This window comes from Nuphar pumila, chromosome 4 (genome assembly GCF_984573655.1).
Source record: "Nuphar pumila chromosome 4, dmNupPumi1.hap1.1, whole genome shotgun sequence".
Taxonomy (NCBI): Eukaryota; Viridiplantae; Streptophyta; class Magnoliopsida; order Nymphaeales; family Nymphaeaceae; genus Nuphar; species Nuphar pumila.
In genome coordinates, this window is record NC_143252.1 from 127,712,513 (window position 1) to 127,725,143 (window position 12,631).

Genomic DNA, 12,631 nt, shown 5'->3' on the forward strand with positions numbered 1-12,631 from the left:
TATGATGCTCCCTCTTCCCATTCTTATCGTAGAGATTTTTCATGTTTGGGGCATTGACTTTATGGGTCCCTTTCCGCCATCGTTCAGTTTTGTTTATATTTTAGTTGTAGTCGATTATGTATCCAAGTGGGTCGAGGCCATGGCCACCTGGACCAATGATCATAAAGAGGTGCTTCGATTTACAAGCACAATATCTTTAGTAAGTTCAGAGTTTCGAGAGTGATGATTAGCGATGGAGGTAAGTATTTCAAGAATGTGCATGTGACTTCCTTACTCAGGAGGTACTCTATACAACATCAGATTGCTACACCATACCATCCGTAGATGAGTGGCCAGGTCAAGGTCTCTAACAAGGAGATCAAAAAGATTCTTGAAAAGACAATCCGGCCAGATCGAAAGGACTGGTCCCAATGCCTTGATGATGCATTATGAGCTTATAGGACTGCTTTCAAGATTCTGATTGGCATGTCTCCTTACCACTTGGTTTTTGGGAAGCCATGTTATCTTCCTGTTGAGTTAAAGCATAGAGCATACTGGGCGATTAAGAAGTTCAATTTTGATATGGCCCAAGCTGGCGCAAAGCGTAAACTGCAGATGAGTGAGCTTGAGGAGTTGCGAAACAAGGCTTACGAGAGTGGAAAGATCTAGAAGGCTCGAACTAAACATTTTCATGATCAGCATATTTTGAGGAAACAGTTCGGGCCTGGTCAAAAGGTCTGGCTTTTTAATTCATGACTCCATCTTTTTTCAGGGAAGTTGAAGTCTAGATGGGATGGCCCGTTCATAGTACAGAAGGTGTTCGCACAAGGTGCAATTGTTATTTTTGATCCTCGTATAAACGGGACCTTCAAGGTCAATGGGCAATGACTGAAGCCCTATATTTCTGATGTCGTGGTTCGTCGGGACATCGTGGTCATTGACCTCGTTGATGAGTGAGGAAATGCACAATTTTTGTAGTATTTTTTAGGATTAGATTTTTGGTTCTTTCATACTTTTCTTAGGACGTGTTTGTTTATTTCCTTGTTCATGAGCATAAATGTTAGATCATATATCCATTGCATTTTTATGATTTATAAACATTGAGACAGGTGGAATCTCTGCAGAGCCAACACAGGGCAACATCAGGTAAGATTCCACAGTGTATATCAGGTGACTTCTACTACTTCCTTCCTATTTTTTCTATTTCTCATATGTATTCATATAGTTTCATACAAGCATAAGGGAGTGCCACTGAGGACAATGTCATTCAAGCATGGGAGAAGGTTTAGTTTGCACACCCAAAGTTTTTCTGTCTTTATACTTGCACATTGATGAAAACTCATAAAAATTATGTTTTTAAGGAATGAGTTGGACCTTATATAAATGCTTTACATAATCTAATATTTTTAGAGGATTTTTAAGCCCCACAAAATTTTTCTGACACTAATATAGAAAAATGTGGTTATTTATATAGATTTTAAAGAAATGATGATAGATGCATGTTAGAGTTTATTTTGAATCACAAGTATAAATATGCATAGTTTATTTTTGAAAAACTAAGCAAATGAATAACATTGAAAATAAGAGCTCAAAAAGTAAAAAAGCGCATACCTTTAGTTGTTTGATCTCTTCATATTCCCTAGTAGCTAGGCTCAGACACAAGTTGAAGTGTTTGATTCTCATGTCGAAAAGGATAACACAGGAAGTTACTTCTTTGTCTAAGTTAATATCTATGGCCTATTTTGTTCGAGCAAGTAGAGCCTTAGGACTGTTTATATCTGGTGCCCTAAAGCCATTTTGCTTGGGAGCCACCGGCCCGAAAGCCTATTATATTTACTTTATAGAGAGCTTAATAGATGTTGACCTTGCACATGACAAGAAGCAAGCTATACATAAAACTATAAAAATTGAAGGTCTAGTTACTCAAGTAATTAAGTTCGAGAGATACTTTGTATTTGGTGCCCTAAGGTTGTCTGTCCTGTGAGTCACTGACCCAAAGCTTGTTACACGGGTCACGAAAATTAGAAATTTAATATAATGCTCAACAAAAAGAAAGTGAAACTGTAAAAAATTGAAAATCTAGAAAAAGAAAAGGAAAAAAAAATTAAGAGTAAGAAATAAAAAGTTTATTGCTTAGGAATAAGTATTGACAAAACCTGTGCAGAAAACATATGAGTGAGGACAAGTAAATAATGACATGTATATATTTAATTTTTTGAGAATAAAGCATAAATGATTATGATATTTAGAAAAGTAAAAGAAAAGGTTTTATTATGTGGTGGCCTGTAAAAGACTCTAATTATGTTTTGATAATGTAATGTCATGAAATATTTGTAAAGACAAACTTCTTAACTGTGTAATGCTTTTTGAAGTTAAATTTTTATACATACATGATAGAGATGTTTGTGGGTAGGATTACTGCAAACCCTCACGAGACCTTACTCGTCCACTGGGGTAACCCAAGGGTTTAAAGGGCTTGTTGCATATGCTAAATCCAATCGTGATTCCTATGAAAGTGAGTTAGGTTTTTGCTTTGTTTAGTTTATCTTTTGCTTTTTGTTAAGGGTTAGTTTGCTCAAGGACTAGCAAGCGATAATCATGGGGGAATTCGATCATGCATATATTTTGCATTTTATTCATACTATTTTATGCATGATCTAGTGAAAAATTAAATTAAAAACTCATTCTTATCAGTGTTTTTTGAGAAACTGCTTTGAAATTGAAAATATAGAAAAAATCACATATTTCAAACCGTTCCTTATGTTTTTCAGAGTTTTAATTAGTTTAGGATTTTTGTTATTCATAGATTAATTAGTTTAAGAGTTTCAAATGGTAGTTTACTTTATTTAGAAGTGTCTTTTTCCAAAAAATGTTTTTCTAAAAGAGTACTTATTTGAAATTTTTGAAAATTAATTGGCTTTTTAGAAAAAACGTAAGGCACCCTAATTTTAGAGTATAAAATATAAGAAAAGAACATGTTTTTGCCTTCAGATAAAATGCAGGCCTCTATCTCCCTCCCCCTCTTCTCTTTTTTCCCTGTTTCACTCTTGGCCAATTCCTCCCTCGGTTCTTCATTTCCCTCTTGTTTTGTCTTGCTTCTAATTCTTGCTATCATTGGCTTCTCCTTATCCTCATCGTCGAAGGTACATGTAGCTCAAAGGTAAGACCACTTTTTTTTCTGCAAACCTTCCATCAGAAACGGATCAGAAGGTACATTTCTTCTCTCCTATTTCTCCATAGTTTTGTTGTTTTAGTTTCTGCATGTAGTTCATAATATCATTGCAGCTAGAATAGATTAGTTTTAGTTTTATCATTTGAAAATATAAGCTTAATCTAGTTTAGCTGATTTACTTGATTTGCACTTAGAATAATAGTATTGTATCCAAATCGATAGATTTAGCATAGTGTTTTCTGATATTTTCGTGAGTTTTAATTCAGTTTATGTTAGATCTAGGTTAGATTTAGTCCAGATCATATTTTTAATATTCAATATTAACTAGATCAATCAATTAGTTTTTTTTTATTATTAGCCGATTAGGGTTTTCGCAGTTTTTCTGAATCTTTTTAGATTGCGTCAATTAGATCTTTTTTTTTGTTGTTTAAACTCAGTTCTTGGTTAGTTAGTTACTGTTCAACGCATGCATTTAAGCCGTCCTTAATATTAAATTAGTTTTTAGTTAGTTATTTGTTAGATTAGAAAAAATTGATAGAAAGTAGGTTAGCGTTTTAATTTTTTTTATTCAGTCGAAGAACATAGATTTAATTTCTGTCTTCTTTTATCAGTTAGATAATTATTTTGTTTAATTCTAGAAGTTTTTAATTTCTTGCTTAGATTAGATAAAATTAATTTTTTTAGCTGAGTTATGCTTTCTTTCAATTGCCGAGTTTTATTTAATTAGTGTAGTTGATGTTAATGATCAAGTTGTAGGTTGATTTCAACTTTTTAATTTATTTAGTCAGCCGTAATTTTGTTTAATTCACATTATGTTTGTTTAGTTTTTATTTCAATCTGCAATTTAGAATTAGGTTAGTCGTTAAATAATAATATTCGATTCTTGTTTTTTTGCCCTTTTATTCAGTGTTATTAATTAGATTAATTAGCTTAGGTTAGTTATTATATTATTTCCAAGTTTGTTAATTAGATTAGTTCAATCTTGAATTTCGTACAACATGGTTTGTTATTTGTCATTTGTTAGTTAGTTAGTTATTAATCTTATATTTCGTTTAATAGCTAGTTTTTTTTAGTGATTCTTGCAATTCGGTTAGCATCGTTTGTTAGTTAACATTCTTGTTAGTTAATTTTTGTTACTCTTGTTATTTATTAATGTTACATTAGTTAGTCATTCATATTAGTTTCAATTCCCTTCTTGATTTCGGGCTAGCTTATATTCTTGATTGCTTAGTTAGATTGTTATTAGTTGTATAAATTAGTCGCTTGATTGTTAGTTAGTTTGTTTTGCTATTTTGTCATTTAGTGCTTAGTTTGTTATATATTAGTTCATATTTGTTACATGTAGTTATTTTGTTACTAGTAGTTAGATATTTGTTTTTATGATTTTTCTTTAAATTAACATTGATTTTCTGTGTAGTTTTTCTTTGTTCTATTTTTGCTTTTTGTGTTGCAGGAAAACAGTTAAATGTGCGTTGAGCCCTCAAAAGTATCCCTATAGAGCCCTCTGAGGTCCCAAAATGTCTCATCAAAAGGCCTTTTGAGCCCCTCAAGGAGCCCTTTATGAATCAAATAAGTAAGAAGAATATACATCGATTCAAGAAAGGGACTAGAAGCTCAAGCATTGAAGACTCTTTTTCTCTTTTCTTTTTACCTTAGGATTTATTTTATTTATTGGTGTGAGTTTTATAAAAATGATTTTTAAAAAGATATTTTAAGTAAAAACAAGTGTGAAAGCCAGACACCAAAATATATAAAAACTGACTTGCATGAGTGGTAGAGTCTGTGTAGATCTCAGGGAACGGAAAAATACTTTGTATTCAAGCAAACTGTTAACTACTCTTTATTGCCTTGAAAAGAAAATTAATTACTGAATAAGAGTGCGCCCCCCTGCAGAGGGCTTAAACAAATAAAAATAAAGTGTCTTATTACAAACCCAAATTGAATTGAATTAAATAAAATAAAAGCCTGATCTAAAAAAATAGGAAAAAGTCTTCTTTGCTTTGAGCTTTTTGTCTCTCTTTCTTGTTTTCTTGAACTTTTGCTTTTCTTATTTTCTGAGGGCTCCCTGAGGGGCCTTTTGAGGGGACCTTCTCGGGACCTCTGAGGGCTCTTCGGGGGTATTTTTGAGGGCTCACTGCACATCCGAATGCTTCCCTGCAAAAATCAAAAGACGAAACAAAACAAAAAAAAAACAGAACTAGACAAAAACTCAATGTTAGTTGAATAAAAAATCAGCAAAACAAGTGTCTAATCCACTACTAACAAACTAACTACCATGTAACAAACTAACTCACTAAAGGCCAAAATAGCAAAACAAACTAACAACTATGTAACAAATTATGAAACCAATTAACTACTTGAAACAAGTATGAAACTAATGAATTCAAAATAAACAGAGGAACATGGAATAACCTAATGACTAAAAGGAAGAAGCTAGAACCAGTAATTAGTTTGACCCAAGGGAAACATAAATATACTTTGACTACTTAATAACCTAGTAACATAAAAACAAAAACAACAAAAATTGTAGACAGCACTATATTAGAAGGGTCTAATGAAGCATGGACTATACTACGACAAATTAAAGCTCTAATTAATTCAAGAAACATGTTAACTAAAATTAACTAAACACATGGAATGTAATTTTGATCAGCCCTACTACTCTGTACTAGTATCTAACAACTAAACACGATCTAACTAAAAAAAATGTATACTTAAAATGGATTACTGAAAACGATAACATAAGACTGTCTAATTCGATCAAGTGATGTGGAATTTATTCAGTTACCTAATAAAAAATTAAAAGAAAATATAATCAGAAGATGAAACTTAATTAATGCTAAGAAAATTGTCAAACACATATAGACTAATTAGCATAGACGATAATGACTAACTAAAAGAAAACGTAAGACAAAGTATTAATGGGTGACCACACAATATAATATAATTCTAATCTAACTAAGTCAATTCAGCATATAATATATATCTAACTTACTTTCTAAAAAAAAAACTAACTACTTAAACTCAATTGAATCACGCACTTAATTAAATTTGCAACTATAGTCAGTCACATTGGATCGTGATTGACGTTATTTGCAATTCAAGAAACGATATAGCGTGGAGTGTTTGGTTCAGACCGTGCTTTCTCCTCCAGAGGTCTGCAGGCTGTTGAATCACACAAAAATTTATTTTTCTGTTCAACAAAAACGTGCATGACTCAACAGACTGCGAGTTTGACGGACTGTTGGTGAGGACTGTAAACCGCAGAATATGATAAAATATAGATTTATAGGAAACACAGTTCTGCATTTTTCTTTTTTTTTTTGTCTTCCCTTATGCACGATCTGTGTAACTAAACAACACGATTCAGCGAGTTTTATTGCTGATGTTCTGATTTAAATCCTGATCGTGTGTTATTCTTTTGACCATTTTTGTTTTTTTTAAACACTATGCGTGATTCAATAAAAACCGAAAATACACAGCAATATAAAATTCAAGACAACGAGACTCTGTGAACTACTACTACAAAATTTTTAGACTCTATTCTATGCTAAAAACAACGAGCAAATAAAACTATTTAAATCTATCTACAAGCAAATCAATTAACGAGATAGGGGAGAAGAAATGAACCTCGCGGTCCGCTTCCGACGAAGGGGTTGAGAATAAGAAACAGCTTTTCCATTGCAATCACACGTACCTCTAATGTCTCTGACAATGAGGGCAAGAAACATCGACAATGATGGGGTTTAGAAGAAAGAACGAGGAAGAAAAAGAAGAAAGAAGAGCTCATCAGCTTGAGAAGAGAAAAGGGAAAAAGGTGAAGAAGAAGTAGAGAGGAGAGAGAAGGGGGGCACAGATCTCAAGAGGAAAAACATGGGCTGCTATTGGAAAAATTCTAGTTATATTAAAAATTAGGTCAAAACACGGTTTTTCTATGAAAGTCCATTTTTTTTTCAAAAATTCCAAATAAGTCTTTCGCAAAAACATATTTTTTCAAAAGAGGTTTTTTCTAAACTAATTAAAATTAATTAATTACTCCTAATCTAATTAAATTATAAATTAAAAGCTCCTAAATTAAATAAAACACTAAAAAATACAGGTCAAACTTTGAAATTGATGATTTTCTAATAATTTCCATTTCAATGCGGTTTCTCGAAACTAACGATAAAAATGAGTTTTTAATGCAATTTTTCTATGGATCATGCATAAAATATTATGAATAAAATGCAAAATATATGCATGAACATTTATTTAATTCATTGGATTTGTAATAAGGCCACTTAATTATTTTTATTTGTTTAAGCCCTTCGCAGAGGGCCGCACACTCATTTATTTAATTAATTATTTTTATTTTCAAGGCAATAAAGAGTAAATTAGTTTTCTGTGGAATAAAAAGTATTTCTTCTATTCCCTGAGATCGACCCAGACTCCACCACTCGTGAGAGCTGGTTTTTAGTATTTGGTGTCTATCTTTCACACAGTTTTTATTGAAAAAATTGTTTTAAAAATCTATTTCAAAAACTTACATCATTAGGAAGCCAATATCTAGGGCATTAATCACTACTAGTCCCACAGGCTGACCTACTACTTTGATATAGCCACCATAATCCAAAAAGAATATGAGAAATGGCTTGAAGATCGTAAGGCATAATTCACCTCCAAGGAAGAAACCCAAAGACATATCGAGAAGGAGTTGGAGCGGATAAATAAGGAAAATAAGCAAATCTCGCTTACTGCTCCGAATTTAATGAGCTCATGGTCTAACAACTTCAAGCCCGCAGATCCTTACCTTGTTTATTTGGAAACCCGAGGTTGGAGCTGGGAGCATGTGCTCGAAATGGATCTTGATATAGAAGAAGAGCTCCAAAAGCCAATATAGGTTGTCAGATGAAATCAGAGGGAATACATCAGCTTCCACAATGGAAGGACCTACAAGTATAAGCCATTTGAGGAACCATTGTATGGTAGATTCGTTTGTCTCGGGTTACACTAAAGGCAATGGAGAAACTTACCTGGACCATTTGATTTAGAATGAGCAGGCTTTAGTTTACGAGATCTCTTCCAAGTGAAACAAGATTTGATCCATGTCCCACCCAATAAATTATGGAGGATTCCTCGAAAGATAGGGTCTACCCTTGGTCCCTATGAATATCTAGCAGTCAAGATTGCAATTCCCTAGTGTCTCCCAAAAAAGTGTCTTTGTCTTTTGGTGTGAGTTTTATGAAATTGATTTTTAAAACAATATTTTTAATGAAAATAAGTTTGAAAGCCAGACACCAAATAATAAAAATCGGCTCGCACGAGTGGTGGAGTCTGGGTTGATCTTAGGGAACGAAAAATACTTGTATTCAAACACATAACTACACTGCACTTTATTGTCAAAAAGAAAAAAAAAGAATTAAATAAGAGAATACTAAAAAGTACTACCCTACCCAGAGGGCTTAAACAAATAATAAAATGCCTTATTACAGACCCGAATGAATTGAATTGAATTAAAAATAAAAGCTTAATCTAAAAATAATTTTAAAAGCAAAAGTGTCTTCAATGCTTGAGGCTTGTAGCCCCATTGAATTGATTTGCTTCACTTTGTCCTTCCCTCTTTTTGTTCCCTCAATGGAACAAATAATGCATGTTTTCTTTTGTCCTCTGAGAGCTCCCTGAATACACTTTTTAGGGCTTGAGGGTACTTCAAGAGCACAAAAAAGGGCTCACCGCAAGTTCAAACGCTTCCCTGCAAAAAATCAAAAGCAGGAACAAAACAAACTAAACAAGATCTAATACTTAAAATTCAGCAAACGACAAGATTTAAACTAACTAGAACAAGCTACTAAACATATAACAATGAACTAACTAATAACAAACTAAAGTGCTAAAAGACAAAATAGTAAAACAAACTACCTAACAAACTAGAAACTAATGTGTAACAACCTAATTATTAACTAATTGAAGAAATCAAGAAGCTAATTAAACCTAAAGATCAAGAAAGCAATCAGCCCAATATGATAAACTAACTAACTAATCAATCCAACATCAATAAGTAATAAAGATTAACTAGCACTAAAGCAATAAAATTAACTAACAAACTAATGCTAATCGTCTAACTGGAATCAATTAAAAACTAGTTATTAGACTAAATGCGAGAAGGAAAATTAACTACAACCGAATGACACATAATGCAAGATGCATATGAATTTTAAAACAAAAACTAATCTAATCTAAACAATCAAGAACCATTTAAGTAATTTAGACTAACCAAATAACAATAAATAACTAAACTATCTATTATCAAATAAGAAGAGACGGATTACAAGAATATCGATTAACAAATAACCTATACTAACTCAGCCGGACGATATAGACAAAATGAAACAAGAATAATAGCTAACCTAATATAATGTTTGACCTAGCAAATAAATGATATATTATACTAACCTAAGCTACACGACAACCAACGCTACTTAACTAAAACACACCATGAAAACTTAATTTCTAAAGTCAATGCACAACATGAATACCTAGTATATAGAATAAATTAACATTACTACCTACAGCTAATTTATGCTAACCTATATAAAAGACGTTAACTAAATCTCGCAATAACAAAGACCAATCACCAAGCTAAACGACTTTGAGGTCAAACAATAATAAAAAAAAACAAGAATCATTAAAACATATCAATACGCATGTTGTGGCAAATAATTTACCCAAAATTACTAACCACTATAACTATCTAACATGACCTAATATAAAACACTAAACAAAGGAACACAAACGGCTGAACCAAATAAACTTTATAACTAATACTAACTCTTTAAGCTACCTAAGTGATTTAATGATCTGAATCAACTACCATGCATGCCTAAACGACTTTGCTGAAATAAAGCACACAAGTGGTTCTAGCAATCGTTGGTTGCTTAATCTGATTAGAATAAATCGACTGAATAACAAGTGCGTCTTGCATGTATAGCCAGGTTCGACAACATATCCTGCTGATCACGCTGGCCTATCGACACTTTGGCTATGATCACAAAGATGTAATTTTTTTATGAATATCACAGCGTCAATGTTGACAAACCAACACACGCTAAGCCGATCAGTAGTTGTGAAGGATCAATCAACGATTAATGCAAATCGGTGTGCAAAACGTTGATCAACAAGTTATACAATCAATCGGTCAGACCTGATCATGACGGGTATGATGCACTCAACGAATCAGTCTAGTCATAAAATATTTTGAATGGGAAGGTGACCTGATCAATGATATGCAAGATCTTGTATATGCATGTTTCTTTTCTTTTTCTTTTTGCAATGTTGGAAAAACAAACACTATAAATCAAATGGAACAAATATACGAGAGTAAACTATCCTACATGTGATGATGGTGCTGGAATAAGATCTGATACATGCAATGGTATGATTTATGCGATGCAAAAACTAAAACTATGGTGAAAAAGAGGGAGAAAGAAACGACCTGTCATGGATCGCCTCCGATGAAACACTACAACAGAGCAGTAGATTAGCGACGACCACCTTTCGTCGCTAATCCGTCGCTAATCCGTCGCTAACCATGTTAGCGACGGATTAGCGACAACGCGGCGACAGTATGCTTACGTCGCGAATATTTCGACGCTAACTGGCGACGGAATTATTCCGTCGCCAAGTCCGTCGCTAATTGCGACGGAATAACGAGCGCTATATTCCGTCGCCAATCCGCCGGTACTAAACGGCGACCACGGCGTGGCGACGGATTTAATTCCGTCGCTAAGCCGTCGCTAGATTAATATGAATAGCGACGGAATCATCCGTCGCTAATCCGTCGCAAAAACGAAAAAAAATCAAAAAAAATTTATTTAAAAATTAATTACGGAGAACTGTACAATTTATATTTCCTGTACAATTTATATTTCCTGTAAATAAAAAACAAACCACACAAAAAAATTCATATAACAAGTATCTATAATAATTAATCGTTCCACCTTAAAACTAAAAAGTTTAATTATTTACAATTCAACAATTACAATTAAGAAAAATAAAAAAAATAGAACTTCTTCAACACAGTCCTCTAATCATCGCCAAGATTTTGTGCGTCTTCTTGTTCATTGTCTTTATCTGTCCCTTCAGCTCCACTACCCTGATTATCGCTAGCAGCCTACACAAGAAAAGAACAGTCAGTATTGATAAACAAAATATAATGAAATAAATTACACACTATATGTGATTCTATCATGTGCTCATGTGTGATCTAAGGCAATAAAAAAACTCTATATGTGATTCTATCATGCTCATATGTGTGCTAAGGCAGTCAAAAAATTGAATATGTGATTATAGCATGTTCATATGTGTTCTAAGGCATATAAAAAAACTCTATATGTGATTCTACCATGCTCAGATGTGCTTTAAGGCAAGCAAAAAACTATATATGTGATTCGATCATGCTCGTATGTGTTCTAAGGCAGTAAAAAAATTGAATATGTGAATATAGCATGCTCATATGTGCTCTAAGGCAGGCAAAGCCAAAAATTTTATATGTGATTCTATCATAAATGATATATAACATGTTCATATGTGTTCTAAGGCAGTTAAAAAACTCTATATGTTATTATAGCATGTTCATATGTGTGCTAAGGCAGTCAAAAAACAGAATATGTGATTATAATATGCTCATATGTGTTCTTAGGCAGTAAAAAAACTGAATATGTGATTATAGCATGCTTATGTGTTCTAATGCAATCAAAAAAACTTTATATGTGATTCTATCATGCTCATATGTGCTCTAAGACAGACAAAAAGTTAAATATATATATATGTGATTCTATCATGCTCATATGTGTGCTAAGGCAGTAAAAAAATTGAATATGTGATTATAGCATGTTCATATGTGTTCTAAGGCATCTAGAAAAACTCTATATGTGATTCTACCATGCTCAGATGTGCTTTAAGATAGTCAAAAAAACTATATATGTGATTATACCTGAGAGGGACCTGGAATCGAAGATCCCCTATCCTGAACAGCGGCCTTGATCTCATTTCGGAGAAAAGGGGGCGACGGTGTATTGGAAGTAGTTATTCAGTGATTCATTAATGATCTCGCGTACATCATCACCGGAAAGAATAGTCGGCTGCTTGGAGCTTATGTCGGCGCAAGAAGTTGGTGAGCCGTAACTGGAAGAACCAATAACTAGTGAAGTGTTCATATTACTCCCAAACCCGAACACGCGACCTTTTTTGGGTTCACCTGCTGCAGTCACCCATGCTGTAGGATCAAATGATGGATGCTGAGTAGCGTCTTCACCATATCGCTCTACCATTTGTTGCTCATATGCCTCCTACAAAATAATGTTTAAAGTATTCATTAATAATTAATGATAACATTATGATGACTTGCATATATATTGCAATGATTATTAATAGAATTAATACATACCGTTGTCGTTCTCGCCTTCTCTGATACGAAGACTCCCGTGGTCTTCCGTTTATGTG

General features: G+C 33.2%; 1 protein-coding gene and 1 long non-coding RNA gene across 2 annotated transcripts; one reads left to right on the top strand and one right to left on the bottom strand.

Moving 5' to 3' along the window:
- Positions 1-232: 232 nt before the first annotated feature.
- LOC149840987 (uncharacterized) lies at positions 233-867 on the top strand. Its single transcript, XM_090005169.1, has 3 exons — positions 233-238; positions 454-634; positions 752-867. Exons 1-3 carry the CDS (start codon positions 233-235, stop codon positions 865-867), a joined length of 303 nt encoding a protein of 100 aa, XP_089861295.1.
- Positions 868-11,040: 10,173 nt separating this feature from the next.
- Positions 11,041-12,360, bottom strand: LOC149840988 (uncharacterized). Its single transcript, XR_016431623.1, has 2 exons — positions 12,123-12,360; positions 11,041-11,300 (listed from the first exon to the last, which is right to left on the bottom strand). It is a non-coding gene; the product is annotated as an uncharacterized LOC149840988 (long non-coding RNA).
- Between the last annotated feature and the right edge of the window lie 271 nt (positions 12,361-12,631).

What these genes read in the sequence shown, in the direction of transcription:
- LOC149840987 (XM_090005169.1), top strand. An exon ending in GCGAAACAAGGCTTACGAGA is followed by an intron (nt 635 to 751) that starts GTGGAAAGATCT and finishes ATCTTTTTTCAG; the next exon opens with GGAAGTTGAAGTCTAGATGG.